The sequence below is a fragment of the Gopherus evgoodei genome, chromosome 4 (assembly GCF_007399415.2).
Source record: "Gopherus evgoodei ecotype Sinaloan lineage chromosome 4, rGopEvg1_v1.p, whole genome shotgun sequence".
Lineage (NCBI taxonomy): Eukaryota > Metazoa > Chordata > Testudines > Testudinidae > Gopherus > Gopherus evgoodei.
In genome coordinates, this window is record NC_044325.1 from 150,872,587 (window position 1) to 150,898,830 (window position 26,244).

General features: G+C 52.8%; 1 protein-coding gene across 1 annotated transcript; it reads left to right on the forward strand.

Moving 5' to 3' along the window:
- The first annotated feature begins 316 nt into the window (after nucleotides 1-316).
- Nucleotides 317-24,311, forward strand: DTX4 (deltex E3 ubiquitin ligase 4). The gene is made up of 9 exons (XM_030561913.1): nucleotides 317-1,195; nucleotides 7,366-8,101; nucleotides 12,827-12,888; nucleotides 13,394-13,555; nucleotides 13,825-13,886; nucleotides 14,667-14,819; nucleotides 17,324-17,485; nucleotides 20,445-20,534; nucleotides 22,194-24,311. Exons 1-9 carry the CDS (start codon nucleotides 988-990, stop codon nucleotides 22,425-22,427), a joined length of 1,869 nt encoding a protein of 622 aa, XP_030417773.1. The 5' UTR covers nucleotides 317-987; the 3' UTR covers nucleotides 22,428-24,311.
- Nucleotides 24,312-26,244: the final 1,933 nt, after the last annotated feature.

Genomic DNA, 26,244 nt, shown 5'->3' on the forward strand with positions numbered 1-26,244 from the left:
AGGAGCAGAGCTGGGGGTGCAGGCCTGGGACAGCAAGGGGCCGTGGGTTGGGAGGGGCACTGTCCCAGCTGTGGGGGGGAATCTCACAGACACCCTCAGGCCCACCCAGATCCTGGAGCTTCCTTTTCTGGGAGAACCCCCCGCCCCCCTCTTTATGCCAAAGTGCTGATAAATGGTTTAACCCCCCCAGGTGAAATCCCCCTCTTTTCGGGTGAGATGGTTCAATCCAACCCTGCAGCTGCAGTTCCAGCTACGTGGCCAGTAGGTGGCGCCCTGGCGCTGGGCCGGGCATGAGGTAATGTGGTGAGAGTGGGGAGGGGGCAGCGAGGGCCCTCGAGACGCTATGCTCCTGGGAGCTCGCGCTGCGGCTCAGACTCCCCGGCTGCAAAACCCAAGGAAGTTGTTTGGGGAGGGTGCAATAGGCAGGAGGGAAGGAAGCAACTGGGCCGTGCAATGGGGCTCCGCTTCCCAGCTTTGGAAAGGTGACGTCGTGCTGGGTGACGGCTTGCATTTCCCTGTCTGCGTCCGGGAAATCCCGGCCACCCGGATTCCTTTAAAACAAGGAGGCAGGAGAGCAACAGGGAGGTGGAGCTGCTGCTCATCCCGTGCAAAGGGGGGAGAAGGGGGGAGGAAAAAAACTAGAGCATGAAATTTCGAGAAGGGCTTGTTGCAGCGAAAAGCAGCAGCAGGAGGCGGAGGAGCTGCAACTGGTGTAACTAACCCCCCCTCCTCCAAGAAACCCAGAGCGAGCTAATCCCCCTCCCGGGACCCCATCGCAGAGCAGCGCCCTGTGGCCGGGTCTTGGCGGATGGGTGCAATGGCTGGGCGCTGCAGGGGAGCTCCGGGGGGGCGCGCTGCAGGGAGGGGGGAGTGAGGGCGACCTGCATATCCCCCCCCCTCCAAAAAAAGCAGCCCGGAGACTCTCCCCGCACCCCGATTTGTTGAGGTCGCGGGCCAATGCGGCGCTGAGCCCCGGCCGACAGAGCCATGCTGTTGGCCTCGGCCGTGGTGGTCTGGGAATGGCTGAACGAGCATGGCCGCTGGAGACCCTACAGCCCGGCCGTCAGCCACCACATCGAGGCGGTGATCCGGGCAGGACCGCGGGCGGGCAGCGTGGTGCTGGGCCAGGCGGACCGGCGGCTGGCGCCCTACCTACTGGACCTGCACTCCATGCACCAGTTCCGCCAGGATACCGGTGAGTTTGTGGGGGGGCAGCGTGACCCGGATCGCCCTGCTTTGCCGGGGGTGGGGCGGTCCCGGCCCGACCTGGCCTGACCAGGATCGCCCTGGGGAAGGGACGCCCCGTCCGGAGTGTCTCGGCCCTGTGGGGTCGTTCCGTCTGTTTTCTGCCCTGTGGCGCCCTGGTCCATATTACGCTGTATTGTCCGGGCTGAGGGGCATTGGCAGAGCTGTGGCGGGAGTCCAGGGCTGGGATAGCAGGGACTTGGGGGGGGGATTAAGGGGCACTGGTAGAGTTGGGGGGGAGTTCCCCGAAGCGTGGCAGGGTTGGTGCCTGTTTTTTTTTCAGTCCCCGAGACTGGGAGGCTGGTGTTCCCAGCCCAGCTGCAGCTGGGCTCCCTGCAGGGAGGCAGCCCCCGGTCTCGCAATGGGAAGGATGGGGGTGCGTGGGTGTTTCCGAGAACAGGAATATACCCAGGAAAGGCGGCTTGCCTGGGAATCCCTGGGCGCCTGTGAGCTCACACGGAGCTGGGGAATCCCCAGTGCATCCCGAGAGGCGGTTGCAGGTGGGGCAGCGCCCCCAGCATACAGGGTGTGGAGCAGTGCCCACCCTGGCACCGGGCTGTGGGTGGCCAGTGCACTTGGGAGGGGGTAGTGGAGCCAGGGTGAGAAGGGACTGGAACTCGGAGGGTGGAGGAAAGAGATGGCAGCATGGGGAGTGCCGGGGGCACAGAGGGGTTTTTCAGAGGGGAAAGTCAGAGCTGGAGTGGGTCCCAGCTGGAATAGGGAACCCCCGACAGCACAGGGGCTCCTGGCTTTATGGCAGCCCCTCCCTGCTTTGTTATGAAGCAGGGAAGCGCTCCCTCTTGGCTGAAGCTATGCCGCTTGAGAGGGCGGCGCAGAATCCAGCTGTTGGTATAGGAAGGGCCGCCCGTGCAGGCTGGGGCTACTATGGGGCCACGATGGTTGGCTCCTCGGCTAGTCTCTCTGGCACTCTGAGCTTAGCGCCCTGTGCGGCCCTGTAGATGCAAGGGTATAAGCTGGCTTTGGGGGCAGGACTGGAGATATCAGTGGCCCTGGCCAGAAATGAGGGCGCAGCGGTGGTGTGTGTGTGGCCAGAGATGATGCTGGGGAAGATGGGCACCGTGCCCCTCTCCCTGGATGTTCCCGAGCGGGATGGATCGTGATCTGGCACCGCTCTTCCTTTGGGTTCCTCTCCCCCATGAGGCGTGGCTCAGCTCCCTCTCCCCATCCTTCCCGCTGGCCCTGTGTCTGCTCAGTCCAGGCCCTTCCGAAATCGCCCCACTCAGTGAGCCAGTCACTATGAAGACAGAGGCAAGTTATCTGTCCAGGTTTATTGGGGACAGATTTTCCTCTTGAGACTGTCCAGAATACACCCCCCTCCACCACCACCATTCCCAATGATGAAAGGGCCAGGGATCCATTGTTCACAGTCTGTCCAGAAAGGTGACACAGTGAGCCAGCACAGAGGAGCGGGAGGGAGGTGGTGACCCCCAGGGGGATGCCTGGGAGGGAGGCGGTGACCCAGGGTGCGGGCAGCCCTTCCGGATGGGGTCCTGGTTTTGCTCTTGGTGTGATGCCCCTTCAGAAGCTACAGGTGTCTGTGGCTGGGGGCTGTGGTCCGAAGGTGATTGTGCCTGTTCTCAAATCCCTATTCATTTCCTGTGTGGTTGGGGAGGGTGCCACAGCACTCCAGGTGAGCTGCCCCTTTGAGGGCTGGTGCTCCTGGCACAGAGAGTTAAGGCCACCCCACTCCCAGCTCCGTCATCTCCCCTGGGGTGATAGAGGAGAGGCTCTCCATTTTTGTACAGGTCTGAGATCTGCAGACAGCAGGGCCCCCCATCTGCTTCGGTGGGATGGGGAGTTGGTTTCCACTGGGGGCACCCCTACATACATGGGGCTCCCAATGGGGACCCCCTCTTTCCCCATGTTCTAGCTGAGGGGAAGGCAGGGAGTAATAGTGAAACGGGCTCTGATGGAGTGAGGAGGGGTGGGATGGTGGGGGCTAGAGGAGGCCCCCGGTCCCACCCCTGCCGCTGGGCTGAATGGGGAATTGTTCTGGCTGGCTTGTTCTGAATGTTGTTGTTTTGGGTCATTAAGGGGCTCTGATGTGGGGGGTCACGACCCCAGCTGAGCCTTGAATAGCTATTGTCCCTTTTCTTCCCTTCTTGAATGGGAGGCTGGATGCACGTCTCTGGCTAGGGGAGGGGAGTGGGGGACTTTCCCACAGGATTGCTGCATGGCACTGGACCTGCCAGATGCTGAATGCCAGCACTGGCTCCTTCCCCTTCTCATCTGGGATTATAATAAATTACAGATGCTGTTCAGAGCTTGGTTTCTGTCCCCACCCCTCCCCACACACTGCTTCCTCGGCAATTCCCCCTTTGTCCCCCACACGTCTCATTGCATGGCCTTTCTCGATGGGGTCAATATTTTTTAACTGAAAACTCAGACTAATTGGCTGAGGAATTCTGTCAAGCTTGGAGTTCGGAAAGTCAGGTGGGAAGCGGTTGAACTCCCTTCACCCACCGTGTTAATGTGCACAATTAAAAAATCTTAGCGTGACCTCCCATGGAGATTTAATGAAGTGCTGGAGCTGACAAAGTAGGGGGCTATACCCCAAAATTGTAGCACTTTAACTATATACCAGTGCTTATGTTGTGATAGCTGTTGCCATTGGGGAAGAGGCAGAAGCTATACCAGTATAAACCATACTAGGGGTTGTACTGATTTAAACGTTAAGGTAGAAGCTCACCAGAATAATTACAGTGGTACCAACCTGGTGCGTGGACCAGGTCTGAGACTTCCTTGTGCTTTACAGCATGCTTACGTGCATGTTATGGAGCAGCGGATGTAATGAAGTTAAACTCCAGGTTATCCTTTCTTTGTTCACACACTGAGCTGCAAAATTCAGTGTTTTCTAGTCTACTTCCACCATTGCAGTGTCTAGGTGCCTCACAATCTCTAATATTTAGCCACACGCATCACACGTGTGTGTTTCTGCTTTACTGATGTGGAATTGAGGCCCAAAGAAACTAAGGGACTTGCCCAAGAACTTGCAGGAAATCTGTGCTGGAGCAGAGAATTGACCGTGGGTGTCCTAAATCCTAGGCTGGTACCCTAACCTTTGGGCTGTCCACCCTCGATGGGATTTCTAATGGGAATCTGTCATTAGGATTGATGTGGTTCTACTGCTATGTTTTTGTTGTTGTTTTTTTTAAGTCTGTAGAAACTTTTTATTTTTGGGAAAGCCCTATCTCACAAAGCGCTGGGTCCAGCAGCTGCACATTTGTTTGGCACAATAGTGACTGGATGAGGTGTAGCATGTAAGACTAAAGGTTAGTTTTTTCATGAGAAGTTTGATCCTGCAGTGTCAAAGTCAGTGGAGATTGTGCTGCTGACCTTGGTGGCGGCGGGACTGGGCGCAAGAGGGGAAACACAACAGAGTGGTTATGTGCCCCAGAAATCTCTGTCTTAGATCTCGTGCTATCAGAATAAGTCCAGCAGGGTTTAAAAACTCGATACTGTCAGAGTTTGTGAGATTCACCAACTGAGCAGCGTTGGGTCAGAAAGGATCAAGACGGCACCCACGGAGTACTGGATCTGAGTAGTGTTGTCTTGTGTTCTATTGCCTAACGTGGTTCGGCTTTGCAGGGCTGTAGTCTCCCGTGTATTGCCTTGTGACAATTTTTTTGCATCATTGTCGTAAAACATTTCCTTTAAAAACTAAGGAAATTGCCCAACGCACAATTGTGTGAAGGCTACAAATGGAGGTTGGTTCTTAAAATGGGAAGAGAAATTTTGTAGCAATTTTAACAACAAAACATCTGAAATTCGGGAATCGCCTAGATGAGGTTCCACAAACTAACTGGACTCTGCACTTTTACCAATGCCTGTCCTCTACCCATTCCCCACTCCTTTCTACCCCTATCCTGTATCCGCATTCTCAGTCTGCACTGCAGGCCTTGAATTACCAAAAATACACAGAATGCCATTGCATCGTGCCAGGGATGAAATGAGTTGCCAGGGCTCAGCCCAATTCTGGGGTGCCCACACACAAAGACCTAAAGCTCACTGAGACTCTCCCAATAGTGGAGTCGCATGAATTTTGGGTTCTGATTCATGCTGGGGAAAACTATCAATGACCATAATGTAGATACACTTCTCCTCCTCCATTCCCACCTCTCCATGGAGCAGCAGCTCACACATAGACTCTCCTTCCATTCAGCCACCTGTCAACAGAGACATCTCTGCTCTTACCCCTCCACCTACAGTCCAGAAATAATGCTGCCTTGGATACCCATGGCTTAGCTCTGCTACACAATATAACCACCTCTTAATATAGTCCTCTACGACTCACATTGCTGGGCTGGGTCTGAGTGCTATAGACAGTGTCAAACTGCATTCAAGTCCAATTCAACGAATGTCCTTGCTGCAAACAGCATTTGGAGGTGGTTATGTTTGGGAGGAAATCAAAGCCAAGGGGACAGAAAGCTCAGGCTGTCCTTTCTACCCTGTTGATTGCAATACACCTTGAATCTGTAACATTCACATCAGCAGCAGACTCCCAAGAGAGGTGGGTAGGGAGGTGGGGTCAGAGTTAAGGCTATTTGTGGAACCATGACTGTAATTTTTCTGTCTTTTACAGAGGTTAAAAAAAATAATTGTAGCCCATAAAGGCCCTAGCTCCAATTGGGCCCCATGGTGGTGGGTGCTGCACAGACCCTCAGCTTGTCTATGCTCCCAAGTTCCATTGGTCTAACTTAAATCTGTTTAGTCAGATGAGTGCAACTTCTGAATGGACTCGTGTACCAGCGTAATGCTGAGTATATTTGTTTAGCTTGTGCTTGTAAATCTACTGATGAGGGACAAACTACTGCCAGATGGATTAAGGCCTGGGCTGCACTTAGAATATTTGCTGGCATAGTTATGTTGATTAGGAGTGGGGAGGGGAGGGGGAAATCACACCTCTAGTCAACATAACTGTGCTGGTAAAAGCTCCAGTGTAGATGAAGTGACACTGGCAAAAAAAAGTCCTTTTGCTGGTTTTGTTCAGAGAACAGGTATAAACTATGCCAGCAGAGGACCTCTTGCCAGAATCAGCTGTGTCTCCAGTAGGAGCGTTTGCCAGGATCTCTATACCTGCAAACGCTTTACTTTGTAACAGTGAGGTTAAAGAACCGGTCGAACAATTTAGAAAGGCTCATGGGGGATTCTCCATCATTGGTCATTAAAAGTTCTGCCCTGGGAATTGTTTCAGGGCAAGGCTCTGAGCTGTGTTAGACAGGAGGTCAGACAAGATGATCGCAGTGGTCCTTTCTGGTCTTGGAATCTATGAATCTAGTGGAGACGAGGCCTGATGGAAGAGAGTCCACATGCACAGTTGTGCTGATAAATAAACTGGTATAAAATCAGCCCTTCCCCTTAAGCTGATGCGACTTTGTTTGAAGTGCAAGAAACAGTCTTTGCCCCTAAGAGCTGAAGTCCAGATCCCTAAAGGTGCTTAGGTGCTTAATTTCCATCAATTTCAATTACAGTCTAAGGCAGTGCCTCTCAGCCTTTCCAGACAACTGTACTCCTTTCAGGAGCTGATTTGTCTCGCGTACTCTCAAGTTTCACCACACTTAAAAACTACTTGCTTTCAAAATCAGACATAAAAATACAAAAGTGTCACCGCCTGCTAATACTGAAAAATTGCTGACTTACTCATTTTTACCATATATTACAAAAAAATCAATTGGAATATAAATATCTTACTTATATTTCACTATAGAGTATATAGAGCAGTATAAACACATCATTGTCTGTATGAAATTTTAGTTTGTACTGACTTTGCTAGTGCTTTTTTTGTATAGCCTGTTGTAAAACTAGGCAAATATCTAGATGAGGTGATGTATCCCCTGGGAGACCTCTGCAAACCCCCAGGGGTACACGTACCCCTGGTTGCAAACCACTAGTGTAAGGCTGTGGCATCTTGCTTTGGGCTGGTTATGTGTTGTATCTCCAAGCTCGTACCCTTATCCCCTGCCATGGAGGCTGTGGGCCCCAGCTCGTAACGCCTGTCCCTTCCAAGGGATGCTCTTGGGGAGTGGGGTAGGGCACTCTTATCTTCTCTTTTCTCCCGCAGACTCTTCTCATCTCTCTGTTTCTCCCTGCTCTCCCCAGGCACCATCCGCCCGGTGCGGCGCAGTTACTATGACCCCTCCTCGGCGCCCGGCAAAGGTGTGGTGTGGGAGTGGGAGAATGACAGCGGCTCGTGGACGCCCTACGACATGGAGGTGGGCATCACCATCCAGCAGGCCTACGAGAAGCAGCACCCCTGGATTGACCTCACCTCCATTGGGTTCTGCTACGTCATTGACTTCAGCACCATGGGCCAGATCAACCGGCAGACCCAGCGCAAGCGCCGCATCCGCCGACGCCTCGACCTGGTCTACCCGCTGGTCACTGGCGCCCTGCCCAAGTCCCAGTCATGGCCGGCCAGCCCTGGCGTTTCCAGCTCACCCCCCACCCCACCCTGCACCTGCCCCCAGTGCCTTCTGGTCATGAGTGTCAAGGCAGTGGTCACGGCTGGGGCCAATGGCGGGACTGGCGCCGCAGTCCCCCAGCAGCAGCAGCAGCGTAAAGCCTCCGCCCCATCGGGCGGCCCCAAGCCTCCCGTCCCAGCACCTGGGCTCAAGCCCCCAGATGCCATGGCCACCACGCGCGGCTCGCTGAAGACCCTGGCCTCCCAAGTGAGCCGGAGGCAGGCGACCAGCACGCCAGCCCTGAGCTCAGCCAGCTCGGCCACCAGCCCACCTTCCGCCAATGGGAAGGCCATGCGTGCCAACCTCAACACCCTCAACCGTACCCACCTGCAGCGCCTGGCCATCGCCCAGTCCCGTGTGCTGATTGCGTCCGGGTGAGTGAGCGAGCGAGCCAGGTTCCCCTTCATAGTCAGCCGGGGTCCAGGGTACCCACATCACCTGCGCTCCAATAGCTGGTGCTAATCGGCCTCTTAGCCAAGGGTCAATGAAGTGGGCTATGGAGACCAAACTCCCTGGTGGCTGTTGGCAGGACTGTGCATGGGAGGTAACCTATGCAGTTCCCACTCTGGGAGTGAGCTCCAAGGGTTGCCCCGCTGACCCTTTCAGCTGTGTTCAGTTAACATCCTTTGAAAGGAGAGCCTGCATCAGGGGTCCTGCTGTTTGCTTCCGGTGCCCTGCACCCTAGGCCTTGTCCGTGGGCATCTGTGCTGCCGCTAGAGCAGTGGCTCTCAAACTTTTGTACTGGTGACCCCTAGCAAGCCTCTGAGTGCGATTTCCCCCCCCTTATAAATTAAAAACACATTTTATATATTTAACACTACTATGAATGCTGGAGGCAAAGCGGGGTTTGGGGCAGAAGTTGACAGCTCACGACCCCCCCCAATGTCATAACCTCACAGCACCCTGAGGGGTCCCGGCCCCCAGTTTGAGAACCCCTGCACTATAGCATGGGTCTACCTGTCACGGCTGCCCATCTGGAACCATGCATCCGCTGCTTCGATCTCACGCTGTGTCTGTACTTTCATAAAATATCAGGGTTGGAAGAGACCTCAGGAGGTCATCTAGTCCCATCCCCTTTCGTTTTGGTGTTGCTGCTGTTTTGCTTTAAGGGCCTTTGGCAGTTGAGACATCAGGCTGGCATGGGACAGGAGGCCAAGTGGTGTCTTAGATCAAAACCTGGGTAGGAGTCAGAAAGCATAAAGTAGAGTCCAGTGGTCAGTTCTCCTCCCAGCAGAAGGCAACAGAGGGATTATAATTGCCATGCTAGATCCTGTGGTATTTTATATATTTATTAGTGATCTGGAAAGGAGGGTGGGCAGGAAAATGTGCAGAAGACACAAAGGTATTTAGGTGAGTTAAGACCAGAGAGGGTTCCGAGGAACTTCAGAGAGACCCAAACAAGCCTGCGGAATGGGAAACATGATGGTAAATGAAGTTGTGTCAATAAATGCCGTGTAATGCACACTGGAGGGGAAAATTTAAACCACTTGTGCACTGTACATTAATCACATCAGCTCGGGAATAAGTTGTCATTATAGATGGCTCAGTGGAGACCTCTGCTCGGTGTGCGGCTATGGTCAGAAAAGCAAAAAAGCTGTTAGGATGCTCAAGGAATGGGATGGAGAATAACACAGAGACTATTGTAGTGCCAATACATCAGTCAGTGGGGTGGCTTTGCCTGGATGCCATTGACAGCACAAGTCTCCAGAAGGATGTTGTAGAATTAGAGGGGTTCAGAGAAGGGCAGTGTGAATGGCGAGGGCCTGAAAAAAAACTTCCGTGAAGAGAGATTGCAAAAGATTGGGACCGTTACCTTAAAGAGGAGCTGTGTAAGAGGGGACATGATGGAAATATGTAAAATACTTAGTGGTCTAGAGAAGGGAGATCGGGAGCTGCTGTTCTCCCTGTCTTATAACATAAGAACAAGGGTGAGTCAGTGAAATGGAGAGGAGGAGAATTCATAATTGATTAAAGGAAATACTTTTCCACGCATTTTGTCATTAGCCAGTGGAACTCACTGCCACAGGATATTGTTGAGGCCGTCGACCTAGCAAAGTTCAAAAAGAAATTGGACGTTTTCACCATTAACAAGAATATCCAGAGTTACAATAGCCAGTGCTAACAAAGGTAGCAGGGATATTAAACCTCCTGCTGTAGGGGTTAAGCCAGCCTCTAGTAGAGACCAGGATGAGACCTAATGTGGGGGGAGATTATATCATGTCTGCTCCTGTGGGGCTCTTATAGCTTCTTCTGCAGCATGTGGTGTCAACCACTGTCAGAGACAGGAGATTGGACTAGCTGGATCTGGGGTCTGATCCAGACTGGCAGTTTCCTTGTGAGTTCCAGCCCAAGTGTGCAGGGCGTGCGTCCCAGCGTTTCAGCCATTAAGACCTGGGAGTTTCATCAACAACTGGCCTGGGTAATCCGTAGTGTCTGTGTTTTAGCTGCCGTAGGTGGGGGAAACCCCACGGTGCAGATCCCAGCTGGTGTAAATCAGCTATCGCTCTGGTGGAGTCAGTGGGCCAGATCCCCCGCTGGGCTCAATGGGCCATCGCTCCAGAATCTTTGTGGTGACTATTTGTTGCCTCCAAAACTGTACGGCACAAACCTTCAGGGTGGTGGAAAGTCCCTAAGGAAGAAATCAAGTCCCCTGTGACTGTAGCCCACACCCCAGCCCCTCTGTATCCCCCTCTTCCCATCCCAGCCCCTCTCTTTCCCCCTAGACAAATACCAGAGACCTCTTTAACCATAAAATGGGGGAGGCCCCGCAATCCCCTTTTGAATCTTAATGAAGCTATGGGACATTCTTTCACTTGGCCCTGCAGGGGGAGGGAGGCACTATCAAAAGGCCTATAGAAAGCTTTTCATGCGGCTGCCTGATGAGGAAAACATCTCGCCCCCCTCCCCAGAAATCCCTTTCTTGACCATTTAATTAGCGTGGTTCTCGCCCTTTGTCTGGCTTTGCCATCGGCCTTCTGTCGCCGTTCGCCCGGGCCTGTGACCCTCTGGGAAACTTTCCCATGATAGGGAGCGGGAGGAAGGGGCCGCAGGAACAAAAGAGGCTATGAATGGTTCGAAGACTCAGGCAGAGTTTCTAAAGACGGAGAGAAAAGGGACGCAAGGAGGAGGGGCAGGGGGGGTGGGATGTCTCTAGATTAGAGGATTCTCTGGCTAGGCCTTGGTCTGTTGCTATGGCAACTGTTGTCCGGCTAGGAAGGTGCCCGGTTCTGGCTCGCCCTCCTCCGTTGCTGTGGTGCCACCCCCAGGAATGAAATAGATCCCCCTGCCCTAAGCAGTGTCAAAAGTCCAGCCAGGAAATGGCACATTGTGACTCAGCCGGGCGCGCCGTGCCTTGGCGTTGTGCCACCCGACCCCTGTGTCTCGCCGGGGAGCTGCGTCTCATTCCGCAGCCTCGTGCGGCCGTTTGTCCCTTCAAAGGCTGCAGAATGGGACGCGGGCCTCTCCCCGTGCAAAATGTGGGGGGCTGTTTTGCCATCGTCGCCCCCTGGGAGCCCTACTTCTTCTCCTGGTCCTCCAATGCCACTTAGCCCTTCAGGGGCATACGCATTGCTGGAGAAAGTGGGCAAAGCAGGCCTCACTGGGATGCTAGCAAGAAGCGCAGAGCGTGGAGGGGAGAGAGAGGAACACCTGTTGTGGGCTCAGCTGACCCCACTGGCAGTGAGCAGGACATGCCCAGCCAGCAGTCTGTGCAATTTCCTTGGCTCACCCTGGTTGGCAGCAAACACCAGACAGGAGAGTGGGTGGTGTAGTGGGGCCTCTGGGTTCTGCCTTGTGCCCAGAGCCCCTCTCAGTGGTATATTTCCCCGAGTCTTGTTGCAGCGTCATCTTTCTCTCTCCATCATTGCATCTCAGATGGTGCAGTCGTTAGACTCGGTGCCAGCCCAAGATCTTGTGATATTCAGTCCTGGCACCGTGGTCTGGGCCAGAACAGCATTGCTACCCCTAGAACTTGGTTGCGGTTCCAAGTCTGATAGATTGCAGCCCCGCTAGCCCTAGAAATTCTCTCTTAAATGAATAGGAGATGGGTGTATAAAAATTCCATTGCCCAGATTACCAGGGTACTCCTGCTGTGTCAGTCCTGGCGGAAGAGCTAGCCCCGGAAAACAGGGCTGTGCACCATCTGGGCGTAACTGGAGCTTTCTGCTGCTGACAGGCTGCCATGGACATATCTGAAATGTGTGGGTGGGTGGAGCAGTTGCCTGAGGTGATTTTTAGGGCTAGGTACAGAGCTTAGAAATACGTTGGAGGGTCAGTGCAGTTGTCATCAGGACAAGGATGTTTTTGGGGCAAGGCCTTGTGGGGACTAAAGATCTCTAGCCTCTGGGCCACACTCCCCTCAGCCTGGCGTTGTCTCTAGTGGCTTTATTTCCAGAACGAGTGATGAGTGTCTTCCCCCACCCACACTCACCCCTCCAACTCTATGTTCCTGCCTAGATTGGATGCACACCCTGGTTAACGTATGCACATGCTGGCCCCTGCCAGACCAGGTTGGCCTACAAGGTGTGTGAACTGCGGGATGTTAGCCGGGGCCGAAACCTGCTAGTCTGGTTGGGTCACGTGAACAATAAAAGTTTCGGTGCTCTGCAAGGTGCAGCCTGGAAAGGAGAGGACGGATGGCTGCAGCCACCTGGTGGGAGCTGGGTGCAAGGCATCCTGGGAAGGGGAATGTGCCATGTGCCCTTGCTGTGTCAGCTCCCTTCTCCAGTGAGGGGTGTCTTGTAAACTTGGGGACCCAGCCACATTCGCTCCCTGGTTTGATGAGCCTCTTGTGTGGAGCCATTGTGTCCGGAGGTGCTCGGATGGCTCAGCCTACCCCAGCCCATGTCCCCGGCTTTTGGGGTTCTCCGCTGTCCATTGACGTTCCTGCTCCCCCTCTGTTTGCAGAGCTCCTGTGTGCACCTCGCTAGCCCCCCCTCCCCACTTTCTGGCCAGGACTTCCTTGGTGGGGGATGGTGGACTGAGACAGGGGAGCCTCTGGGAACCGGTGGTCCAAGCATTGCACCAATCAGTGGGGCAGGGGCTTTCTCCGAGGGGATGAACCCACAGTGAATTCTGACCCCCCAATTCCTTCCCCTCAGGGTCCCCACCGTCCCAGTGAAGAACCTCAACAGCTCGAGCCCTGTTAACCCCGCGCTAGCAGGTGAGGGAGCCAGCCGGTCAGGCCAGCCTAGCGTGACTGAGCAACAAAGACCTCCGGGGGAAGGGGGCAGACCCACACTTCTGGGGCTGGTGTGGGGAGTGGGCTTTGGGCAGCACCCTGTGTAGAAGTGTATGGGGGATATTGGACAAGCCTGTACCCCAGAGGAGTGGAGACAGAGTGATATTGGCCCCTTCGTTGTAAGGGGTGGGTGGGGAGGGTCCCTGTTCTAGGTAAGGGATAGAGAGCACCATTAGAGGGCTGGACAGGGGGTTCTTGTGCTACGTATGGCAGCAGGAGAGGGGACTCATAGGCTGCTGTTTAGGAGCGAATGGGGTTGGGGTGTCTGCTGTATGAGAGTGCTGGGGTGCAGGGGATTCACGGGGTGGCTCTGGGTCTGTTAGAGGCAGGGTGTGGCATTGGGCCGCTGGCCAGAAGCGCTTGTGGGAGGGTGCCTGGGGTTTATCGGAGCTGGCTTCTCAGGGCTTTTCCCCATCTCTCTCGCCAGGGATCACAGGGATCCTCATGAGTGCGGCGGGGCTGCCCGTCTGCCTCACCCGCCCCCCCAAGCTGGTGCTGCACCCCCCACCCGTCAGCAAGAGTGAGATCAAATCCATCCCGGGCGTGGCCAACACCTGCCGCAAGACCACCAAAAAGCAGGCCCAGAAAGGTGAGCGTGAGCCCTTACCCAGAGCCTCTGGGCATCCGCATGCCGCTGGCAGGAGCCCCTTCCTGTCCTCATGTCCTGCCAATCTCCCCATCAGGGGAAGTCCTTCCCATCTGGTGCCATTCACCTCAGCATCACTGCACATCTTCCCCTCCCCACAGGCTCTGTCCCCATCCATCCCTCCCTGCTCCACAGCACCGCTTTCCTAGGGTGCCTCATGTCTCCACAGACCCCTTCAGGGCAGTTGTAACTCTTGCTCCAATGTGCCGCAGGTAAAACCCCGGAGGAGGTGCTGAAGAAATACCTGCAGAAAGTGCGTCATCCTCCAGATGAGGTGAGAGCACAATGTGCCAGGTTGCCATCTGTCTGTCTGTCTTGGGCTAGGTCTTCACTGCCAAAAGTCCCTGTAGTGCATTAGCGCTCTGGCTGTATAGTGCTGGAGAAGACAAGGCACAGGTAGCTGTGACCTCAGTGAGCTGGTCAAAAACACACACACACCCACTACGCCACCTACAGCGAGACCAGAGCCACGTCTGCACCAGGATCGCACGGTCTCGGGGTTGGTTATTATGCCATGCAAACACGCCCTTTTGGATGAGTTGTGAGGAAAGGTTGCTCACACTGTATGTGAGGTGTAGGAGTTGCATGCTGTGTGCATGTTGTCTGAGTGGGTGTAAGCATGTGGTGGAGTTGCACTTGGAGTGTTTCGTAGCTGCTTGCTTCTGGCTGTCAGTGTGTGTTCTGGAAGGGGATCCTCACGCCGTCAACAGGGCTAGGCTGGTATCCCTAGAGCTCACATCTGCCTGTCCTTCCGCAGAGCAAGGCCAGCTCTGGCTTCCCCCGCCAGTGGGCCCTGACCCCACCCTGGTGACGGGGCTCTGATTCCTGGTTAGCCTCGCCTCCCCACTGAACCTGCGTGGTGGTAGTTCTTGCCCAGTGGGACCTGGGCTAAGACATGCACTCCTCTCCCCTCCACACTTGGCTCATATACTTTGGCCCGCATGCTCAATCACTCCGAGCCTGGGCTTGATTCAGACCAGGTCCGTGTCTCCGTCTGACTCGATTTTCTCCTCTCACTGTTGCCTCCTCCTTCCCCCCCCCCCCCCCCCCGAAGGACTGCACCATCTGCATGGAGCGCCTCTCCACCCCGTCTGGCTACAAGGGGCCCCAGCCAGCTGTCAAGCCCGACCTAGTGGGGAAGCTGTCCAAGTGTGGCCACATCTACCACCTCCACTGCCTGGTCGCCATGTACAACAACGGCAACAAGGTGCGTGGTGGGCTCTGGGAGAGGTGAGCGTGTGCTCGGCCAGCTGCTACTAGGGGGCCCCAGCGAGGACTGGGTCCTAGCATGGAACAGAGGTTGTACATGAGGTTGGACACTGAGCCCATCGGATCGCTTGCCTGGGGCTGAATCCTCCTGCTTGATAGGCTGTAAGAGCCCAGGCTTCTCTCTGCCATTTCTCCTGGTGTCTCCCATTGGCTCTGTGGGACAGGAGGACTTTGCTTAGTCTTTTTGCAGTGAGCACTGACTGACTCTTTTCGAATGCTTGGCTGTCTCTGTAAACTTGAGTCAAGCAGAAACCATTCTCAGAGTGGGTCTTCCTTCTATCTGGCCATCCCTGCCCCAGAAGGCCTCTTCCATTCTCCTCCCTTAAAGCGTCAGTGAATTTTACACAGCTTTCCCATGATTTTATCCTGTTTCATTAAGACACATGTCTGTGCTGCAGAGTTATTCTGGTCTGCCGCCCTTCATGTGCTGTGCGTGAGGCAGTGGTTAGAGATACAGGTGGGGAGTCATGAGACTGTTGCTGATGTGCAGATATGGTTGGAAAATGTCCCCTCACCTGCCGGAGAATTTTTGAGTTTTCGGCAAAAAAAATCTAAAGCTAGAATATCTTGGCTACAATCAAAATATTTCCATTTGGAAAGTAAGCTGTCATGTCTCCTGGGAGTTACTTTGTGGGTGTCTTATGATGGCATTCTCCTCTACTGCCCAGGCTGCCTGGTTAGACTCAGGGCCGGCGCAACCCATTAGGCGACCTAGGCGGCTGTCTAGGGTGCTGGCATTCCGGGGGCGGTGACTGTGGCGGCCGGACCTTCCGCTGCCTCTGTTGGGGGTGGCATTTTGGGGGCAGAACCTTTCACTGCCTAGGGCGACAAAAAAGCTGGTGGCGCTCCTGGTTAGACTACATCTCCCCTGTTGCATCATGGTCTCCTTGTCTTGGTATGGGGAGGCGGTTGCATCAGGATGGGTGTACAGCCACGATGCATCATGGGAGTTGAAGTCCAGCTGAGGAGTCCAGCCCATAGAAGAGAATGGGAGCATGACAGTTGAAATTCAGCTGGTTCCTCTCTGTACCTCAGTTTCCCCATCTGTACTACAGAAGGTATTGTGAGTAGAGCAGGGTGAATCACTGAATTTTATTTATTTATGTAGTTAGTTCTGAAAAATAAAATTTAAAAAATGGTCTGGGTCAAGCTGAATTTGAAAATTCTGAAAATTTTTGCCACATCAAAACCATTTGGTTTGGGTCAACTGAAGTGTTTTAGCAACACAAAACATTTTGTTTATGTGCATTTTTAAAGGTCTAGAGCAGTGGTACTCAACCAGGGGTTCACGTATCCCTGGGGGTTTGCAGAGGTCTTCCAAGGGCTACATCAGCTCATCTAGATATTTGCCTAGTTTTACAACAGGCTGCGTTAAAAGCACTTAAACTAAAATTTCATACAGGGACTTGTTTATACTGCTCCATATACTATATACTGAATTGTAAGTACAATATTTATATCCCAATTGATTTATTGTATAATTAAAGGTAAAGATGGAAAAAGTCAGCAATTTGTCTGTAGTAGTGTGCTCTGACACTTTTGTATTTTTATGTCTGATTTTGTAAGCAAGTATTTTTCAAGTGAGGTGAAACTTGGGGTACATAAGACAAATCAGCCTCCAGAAAGGAGTACAATAGTCTGGAAAGATTGAAAACCACTAATCTAGAGTCACAAAATGGCCGGAGAAGGAAGCATAGGTGCCACCTCCCTTGAAAGCTTTTTCCCAGGAGTTAGGACACTCCCCTGGATTGTGGGAGACATGGATTCAATCCCACTCCCTCCCCACTGCCTGATCAAGAAAAGAGATTTGAAGTTGGGTCTCTCACATTGGAGAATAGTGTCCTGATGGGCACTGGGGCAGGTCTGTCTCTCTCTCTCTCTCTCTCTCTCCTTGAGAACAATGGTCATCTATGTGAATTGATCAGTATGTGTTGGGAAGAAGATGCGTTCAATGTATTCTAGGGAAGGTTGAAGTTTTTCTGATGGAAAAATGTTTTTTCAAACCAAACACAAATTTGTGTTTGGTTTGAAATTTTTTGGAGAATCAAAATTTTTTTGCTTCATTTTCATTTCCATTTTTGGGTGTTTTCTCCCCCACTGAGAAAAGGGAGCGAAAGGCGTAAGGAAGAAACACGAAACTCAAAACGAAACTTTTCGGTTTTAAATTAAATGGGGGAGAAAAATAAATTGTTTAGTCAGAAAACCTGAAAACATTCCATAAAAGTTTTTGAAAGAAACAAAGAAAGTTTCATTCTCAACCAGTTTATGGGAAAACCATTTTTGATCATATACTACTTCCTAATCAAGGTGTTGGGGGAGCGTGTGTGGTTCAGTAGAGGGGTGTGTGGGAGGATTGGAGGAATGTCAGCCTGACAACAGTAAAAGTAAAGAATTTGATTTGGTTTCTTACTCTCCTTTCTTCCTTCCTTGCTCCTTTCTCAGGATGGGAGCTTGCAATGTCCAACCTGCAAAACCATATATGGGGTGAAGACTGGGACTCAGCCCCCCGGGAAGATGGAATATCACCTCATCCCTCACTCGCTGCCTGGGCACCCTGACTGTAAAACCATTCGGATCATCTACAACATCCCGCCGGGGATCCAGGTGAGACCCCAGCTCTACAGGAGGGAGGGTGTGTGTGTGTGACACTTCCCAGAGTTACCTGGGGTCGGGAGGCACTTTGCTACCACCTGCCCTTAGTACGAGGAAACCTTGTCTGTGCCTGCCAGGGATCAGCGTCCGCCCTCCATGGGCAACACACACAATCCTCACTAGGCCTCGCCGGCCCCCCGTCACTCAATGGCATAGTGAACACTCCAACCTTGAACCCTCTGAGCATCTCCCTGAAGCATCCAGCCCCTGTTCCACTGGACTCTCACAATATTCACAGATTCGCTGCTCCCAGTTTACCAGATCCATCTCCGGTAATGGCTCCATGAAATACACAGCGCTGAGACAAGTGTGTCATGAAAACAAGCCAAAGTTTATTTAACAAGGCATAAGAATGGCCATACTGGGTCTGACCAATGGTCCATCTAGCCATGTATCCTGTCTTCCAACAGTGGCCAATGCCAGGTGCCCCAGAGGGAATGAACAACAGGTAATCATCAAGTGATCCATCCCCTGTCGCCCATTCCCAGCTTCTGGCAAACAGAGGCCACAGACACTATCCTTACCAATCCTGGCTTATAGCCATTGATAGATCCATCCTCCATGAATTTATCTAATTCTTTTTTGAACCCTGTTATAGCCTTGGCCTTCAGAACATCCCCTAGCAAAGAGTTTCACAGGTTGACTGCGCTGTGTGAAAAAATACTTCCTATTGTTTGTTTTAAACCTGCTTGCTGCCTATTAATTTCATTTGGTGACCCCTAGTTCTTGTGTTATGACAAGTAGTAAATAACACTTACTTACTTTCTTCACACCAGTCATGATTTTATAGACCTCCATCATATCCCCCCTTAGGGTACATCTACACTACAGGATAAATTCGAATTAGCTTAAACTGATTTTATAAAACAGATATTATAAAGTCGATTGTGCGCGTCCACACTAGGCACATTAATTCGGTGATGTGCATCCGTGGTCTGAGGCTAGCGTCGATTTCTGGAGCGGTGCACTGTGGGTAGCTACTGTAAAATAATGAGGCCAATAACGTTGATTTGCTTCCACACTAACCCTAAATCGATATAGTAATATCGATTTTAGCGTTACTCCTCTCATTTTGTAGGAGTACAGAAATCGATTTAAAGAGCCCTTTAAATCAATATAAAGAGCAGTGTAGTGTAGACGGGTGCAGCGTTAAATCGATTTAACGCTGTTAAAATCGGTTTAACAGCGTAGTATGGACCAGGCCTTAGTTGTCTCTTTTCCAAGCTGAAAAGTCTGTCTTGTTAATCTCTCCTCATGTGGAAGCTGTTCCATGCCCCTAATAATTTTTGTTGCCCTTTTCTGTACCTTTTCCAATTCCAGTATAGGCACGGAGATTCAAATGAAAGCAAGCAGAAATTTTGGAAATAAAAGGTTACATCTAAAGTAAAATCATAACATGTGTTCAGTAACCTAGACTGAGTCAGCTAAAGCTCCCCTCAAAGCTTTGTCAGTGTTTTTCAGCCAGGCCTGACTGTGATGCTTTTCCCATGAGGCAAGTCACGCTTGTGTCCTCAGTAAAGAACGCTGGGGGTACCTCTTCCCCCTCCTCGCCAGATATACTCTGACAGTCTGTCATCAGTACTTGCGTATATTTCCTTACTTGATTAGCATCTTGGTTATGTACGCAAATAGATCTGTATTGTGAAGCAGACAACAGACAATGCTCAGACAGGGAGGTAAGCTCAGCCTGGAATGGTCTGAAGCACGTCATCTGTTTACCCGCTGTGATGTGTTCCCCCCGGGGTGCAACCTGGAACTTTGGTACCCCTGAGCCCTCTGACCCACCAGCCGGGGCTCCCTCTCACACTGTGCCGCTGTGACAAATGGCAGACCTGCTCCCGGTCCTACACCTCCTCCACCATTCACACAAGTAGGGACACACCCAGCTGCAGTTACGTGCAGGCTCTCTGACCAGCCGCTGCATGAACCAACAATAGAGAGGCTACAGCCAAAATAACCACCAGTTTACCAGCCTAGGAACAACCCAAGAGGAGTATAAACCCCAAATTATACCATCTTCCACTGTAAGCTCATAGGGTCCCCCCTCCCTCAATGTGGAGAGGAAATGGAACAGCTTCCTGAGCTAAGATTCCGAACCACTCACTCCAAACTTACTGGTTTAGATTAAAACATAAAATAAGTTTATTAATTACAGAAGATAGATTTTAAGTTGTTATAAGTGATAGCAGATAACCTAGTGAATAAACAAAAATGCAGACTAAGCTCAACCTACTAGAAAGATAGGATTAGAATTAACAGTCTCTCACCGTGATGGATGGTACAAGCAGGCTGCAGATTCTTAGGGCACAAGCTATACTTTCTTTGCAGCTTGGAATCCCCAGGTTTTCCTGCACAGGCTAGAAATCCCTTTAGCCTGGGTCCAGCACTTCCCCCAGTTCAGTCTTTGTTCCTCAGGTGTTTTCAGGAGTCCTCTTGTGTGTGGATGGGTGTGGAGGGCGCCTCTTGTGAGAGAAGTTACTGTATTGATACATGCGGCTGCCTTCGTGCAGCCATGGAGAGATCTCTGCGATAACTTCATACCCCAAGGGATGTCTCTGGTTGTGACCCGGTTTCTGGAGGGGACGATCGCGCTGGCACAGCAGCTATCTTGTGCTTGGTGATGGCGTGTGCGCTAGAAGCAGCCGTGTTTGGAAGTGTTGCCAGCCAGGAAGGCTGAGTGGGGAGCTCGGGGGAATGTCTCTCTGCAGGGCCCCGGCCCCCTTGCTGGGCACCCTCCTCTCCCAGCGGGGGCGGTTTGTAGCAGATCCAGCAGTGGGTGACGGGGGCACTGGAGGGCCCTGCAGTTTGTAGCCCTGCAGCTGGGGGTGCTGTGATGACTCAAGGTTAGACAGAGTTTAAGCAACCTCTCAAGATCCCAAAGGATGCCATTTCTCTCTCTCCCTCTGCCCAGGGACCAGAGCACCCAAACCCCGGAAAAAGCTTCACAGCCCGCGGATTCCCTCGACACTGCTACCTCCCGGACAGCGAGAAGGGCCGAAAGGTAAGGGATGTCCTGCCACGGTTCCCTCTAATTTTTCCCACCAATGTGCGGAATGAATTTTGTTATGTGCGCCAATATGGAGGCGATGTGTAACACATTATCTTCGTATTGATGCACATAACAAAATTCGTGGGTGTGGGGCCAAGGGATTTGGAGTGTGGGAGGGGGTTCGGGGCTGGGGCAGACGGCTGGGGGTGTGGGCTCTGGGGTGGGGCTGGGGATAAGGGACTCAGGGCTAGGGCAGAGGGTTGGGGGCTGTGAGGGGGGGTTGGCTCTGCCTGGGGGTGCTGGCTCTGGGGAGGGGCTGGGGATGAGGGGCAGTGAGGTGGGGGTGTGGGCTCTAGGGTGGGGCCAGAGGTGAAGGTTTGGGGTGCAGGGTGCCCCAGGGCTACAGCGGGGAGAGAGGACACCCCCCAGCTCTTTCTCCCCGCAGCAGCACCTGGGCTGGGAGGATAGCTGGGGAGAGGCGCCTCTCCTCACCACAGAAGCTCCAGGGCTGAGCTGGGTTGGGGCAGGGGCATCTCTCCCCCCTGACTGCAGCAGGTCCAGGGCTGGGGGAGGGGGAGCATCTCTTCCCGCTGCAGCCCTGAGCACCACACAGTGCTTAATAAGCTGCTGTGCGGCTGTGCAGTTTAGAGGGAACTTAGACCCTGGCCTGTCTCCCCCAAAACCAGGACATTCGGCCTTGCGGGGGAGGGAGGGGGCTCTGCTTTCAGCAATGGTTCATTAGGGTGGGGTGGGGTGAGCTTTATCCAATCGAGCAGCTGGTTTGAGGAGGGACAATAGTCAAAGGAAGAGCCACACACCCCTAACATCCCAGATAGAAAATGTTCTCCAGACCCAGACCGGGGACAGAGTATCCCTGCAGAGTGGGGTTATTGTCCTGTGGAGCTGAGAGAAGGGGCTGTCACAGGCTGCCCCCTCCTCATTGGAGTGCCAATGAGGGAGGGAAATCTGCGGGAGATGCAGGGTTTCTTGACTAGCCCGGGGGTCTTTGAATGATGATGGGGATCATAGCCTGGCACAAGCTCCTCGTAGGGTATGAGCTTTCAGTCCTGGGATGTACCACCTCCTTTCACTTGGTCTCCTGCAAAAGATCGAAGATGCCAGGAGCCCACCATTTCAGTGACATCTCTAATGGATGATCGAGGCCTTTTCAGAGGCTGTGGTTCATATATGCCACAGCGAGCTAGACCTAAATCGAGCAGCGCTCTGTGTGCAAGAGACCAGATACGTCAGTTGTAGACATTTAAAAAACAAACCCCAAAATTGAACCATGGAGTTTTTTATTGAATTTTGATAGGGAAATAAACTCATGTTTGTTTTGTGCTGCCTCAAAATTTGCTGATCATAACATCTTGCCGCATTTTGTATGGAAAACTCGGTGCCTTGCAAAATCTGTCATGGGAGGCAGGTGGAGGTTTTGGTTGGGGAGCCAGGTTGGTGGTGTTGGGGATAAGCACATCAGCCGGATGATCAGCTGTGAAATAGTCAACAGCATTATTATGGTATCGGTCATCATTATGTTTCAGAGTTAACGACACAGTGGGATGAACCGTGCCACTCAAGTTGAGAGAGGCTGTGTGCAAACTCCAGCCTGTCTTGGGGTGGGCTCTCAGCTGCTTGTGTATTAACCCTTTCCCTCCTGCACACCCCCAGGTGCTGAAGCTGCTGCTGGTGGCCTGGGACCGCCGCCTGATCTTCGCCATCGGTACCTCCAGCACCACAGGCGAGTCAGACACGGTGATCTGGAATGAAATCCACCACAAGACAGAGTTTGGCTCTAACCTCACGGGCCACGGCTACCCCGACACCAACTATCTGGACAATGTGCTGGCCGAGCTGGCGGTGCAGGGCATCACGGAGGAGAGCACGGCCCAGGAGAAGGACTGAGAACGGGGGAGGGGAGGAGATGGCATTCCTTTGTGGCGAGAGCAGCACTTTGCCATGTGGCAGCGCCCCACACTCACCTCCTCCTCCCTGCTCCGGTGCCTGCACCCTCCCCTACCTCCTCCTCCTGCTGCTGCTGTGATGCTCAGAGGGCACCAGTTGCACCATTGAGACGTGTGGCTTGGGGTTGGAGCAGAGGAGGAGGCCCATGGTGCCTCGTCAATGGGCATATCTGTGGGGCTGGTCTCCCAACATGGGCGCCGCCCCTCATCCAAGGTTACGTTAATCTTGTTGCACTTGGCTGGGAAGGGAGGGGGAATTGAACCGCTAAACCCTGTGAAAATCAACTGCCTCTTAGGGCACTACCCAGCAGGAAGTGCTCCCGTCCCATAAGGCAGCCCCGGCACCGCGTGGGCGCCGCTGCAAAGGCCTGTGGGAATGCCAAGGATTCAAACCAGTTAGGAGACTGGTTGTGTGTTGTCATGTCACTGCTGCTTTCATGTTGTGGGCTCGGTGTGAGTTGGAAATGTGCTGTTTGCAGGTCTGATACCCCCCTCCCAAGCCACCTCACCCTCCCAGGCCTACCTCCCCGATCCCACCCCACATCGGGTCAGAATCAGGCCTGCTGCCTGCTCGGAAATGAGGTGGAAATCCCATCTCCTTGATATGTGCCAAACTGGGTCAGGACCAGAAATAGCTGGGTACAAGTCTCCTGGTGCCGATCCGTAGTGAGCTGGAGCAGAACCAGTTCCTTAATGATTCATTCTGGCCACTGTGTGAACGGTACTAGAGCAGGGGACAGGAATCTGATAGTTGGATGGATCAGAACCAGGCCTGGTCTTCTCCGGGTCCCTTTTCCCCTCCCACTCTCCCTAATCCTTTCTGACCTGGGTCAGCTTTGTCCAGTGGGGTGTGGGAGAGAGAAATCCCTCCTGTACTGGCTCAGAACCAAGTCTGGTTCTCCCTGTCTCAGTGAGTCTAGTTTACTCCAGCCCCGTCCAGAACTGTGTGAGCTGATCTTCTTGTACTTATGAAGGAACCGTGCCCCAGGGATGGCTCTGTCTGGTCAGACCTGGTGGGTGTGAGTTGAGTTATGAGGGGAAGGGAGGTCCGATTCTCCCCTCCCCGCCCCCCCACCTCCCATAAGATGGGTTCTTTGAACTGTTTGTATGGGGGAGTCCCCCAGATACTGATCTGAATTTATATACCTCATGTTTTGGGGGCTTGTCGTATATATGTACATATATCTATCGTGTCACGCTTGAAGATGACGTTGGCGCTAGGACGCTTAAAGGAAACGGTACTTAAGTTAGACCTGAGGCCAAGTCTGCTGGCAGTGGCCGTTCACCACGGCATGAGGGTGAGGCAAGCTAGGCGGCCGTCTTGAAACAGAGGCGCCTAGTCAGGCTTGGCCACATTTCAAAATGGCCACTGCACGCCCTTCAGGAAGGTGGGAAAAGGGCACAAATACACACGCTCCCATTAGTGTGACTGCGCAGTGGGGGCAGTTCTGAGTCCTCCCATGCCAAGATCCATAGTCTCCTGTGGCTGGCAGTAATGGGAGACCTTGGAAACACCTGGCCTGGGGTTAGCCCCCATGTTGGGGAAACGAGCCCTGCAAAATCTATAGGGCATTCATAACCCTGATCAGCCTCTGTGGTGCTGCCATCTAGTGGCCTCTTTGCAGCTAGTGAGGGAGGTGGGTCCCATGGGCTATGCCCCACGTCCCATCCCTGTTGTGAGCTGGGGAAGGAGTGGGTGAGGTGGCTCCCTGCTGGGATCCTGACCCTCTCCTGTCTGGTTGCTTAGGTCTTTGGCTCCTTGGGCTTTCCTGACTTGAGGATTTTTCCCTTGCAGCCCTTGTGAAGTCCCTGTGGGCAAGATGCAGAGGAGTTGGGGGGGGGGCAGGTGATGTGGCTGGGGGGGGCAGGTGAGGCAGGAATGGGGAGGGATAGGAGTTGCGATTGGCTGCAGATGGGGTTTGGAGGGGAAACCCAGAGGCTTCACAAGGCCTGTTCACGCTTCCCTGGAGAGTTCAGAGCAGCCACCTCACTGGGGTGCCTGAGGAGCTGATCCTGTCCCAAACTGCCTGGAAACCCCCTTCATTGCCACAGCAACCCCTCCCTTAGTGAGGGGCTGATATCATCCTGTCCTGAGCACCCCTTTTATCCCCCAGGGTGCCAGTGCCCCAAGACCCCCCTTTTCTGTATTTCCTAAGCACTTTCTAATGATGGGGGGGAGGGGGAAAATCCTACCCCCAAATTAGAACTGGGGGAAATTTTCATTAAAACATTTTTCAGTGAAAAATTCAGAAATCAAAACATTTTGTGTCCACTTTGCTGGCTTGTTTTGGGCAAAAGGGGGAAAAAACACTAAAAAATGAGGTCAAGTATCAGAGGGGTAGCCGTGTTAGTCTGGATCTGTAAAAGCAGCAAAGAGTCCTGTGGCACCTTATAGACTAACAGACGTTTTGGAGCATGAGCTTTCGTGGGTGAGATGCATCTGAGGAAGTGGGTATTCACCCACGAAAGCTCATGCTCCAAAACGTCTGTTAGTCTATAAGGTGCCACAGGACTCTTTGCTGCTTTTACTAAAAAATGAAACGTTTTGATTTTTTTTACAAGGCAAACGATGCCTTTTTGCTTCAAGATTGCTTTCCTTTTTTTTTTTTTTTTTTTACAAATGTTTAAAATGCTCTTAACTTGAAATAATCTTTTTTCTTTGAGTTGCCAGAATTTTTTGGTTTCTAAATTTTTGGGTTTTTTTGAACCACCAGCAAACTGAAAATCCTGTTAATCGCACAGATCTCCCCACAGCCTTGAGATTCCCTGCTCTAGCCTCCCCACCATCCTCTATCCCCCCTAGTCTATTCCAGCTCCCTCCCCAGTCCCATATTCCGTCCTCTCCCAATATATCTTGGTGCTCAGCCTAACTCCCAGTCCCGTATTCTCCCTCCTAGCCAGTAAGATTGTCACACATTACTCACCCACTACCTGTGCCCTTCTACCCCTGCTATGCTAGCAAGGAGCGGCCTCCAGTCTGACTTGGTTTCTAGGGTAGGGGAAGAGGCTTGGAAGGGGTCTCATACAGGCCCCTGTGATTGTTCCCCCCAGCTGTGCTTTTGTTTAATTTCTAACTGTGGTTTTATACTTTCTCCAGAAGGATGTGGGTGGGGCAGGGAGGCCAGGCCATGGGAAGGGTCATCCCTCTCCTGTCTTTGTGTGTCCTCGTGGCGTTGGATGCAGGGTGTGCAGCTGGGGTGGTGCAGTGTCCTGCTGTATATTGTGTTCTGTTTGTGAACGGTGCATTGTGCCCGTCTCTCTGGTGTGTTGCCACGCGATGGCGCTGCCCGCCCATGTAGGCTGGATGTGCCAATTTAATAAATGGAGAGCTCTCCCACCAGGCGGGAGGGTGTTTGCTGTCTGCGTCACCCGGCCCTGTCCGTGTGTCTTTTGTTACCCATTTGTGGCAACTGGTCATGCGAGAGCCCCTTCTTTCCAGGGGGACAGTCGACCCACGGCCAAGAGGGAGTTACGGAGTCTGATTCTCGTTCACCGGCACGATTCGATCCCATAAGAGAGAGTCCCTCACCCACTTGCTCTCACTAATAATCTGGGACCAGCATGGCCGCCACATCGCTACCACCAATCTTTAGGTATCGGTGAGTTGAGTTGAAACGGATCTCTGCATTGGTCTGTCTGAGCAGGCAGTGCCCCCCTCACCTGCCAGAGATGATGTCCCCTCTGATCTGTGATTAATTCCCTCTACCCCAAAGATACTCAGGTTTTCTCCCCTCCCCCATCTGCCTCAAAGCCCATTG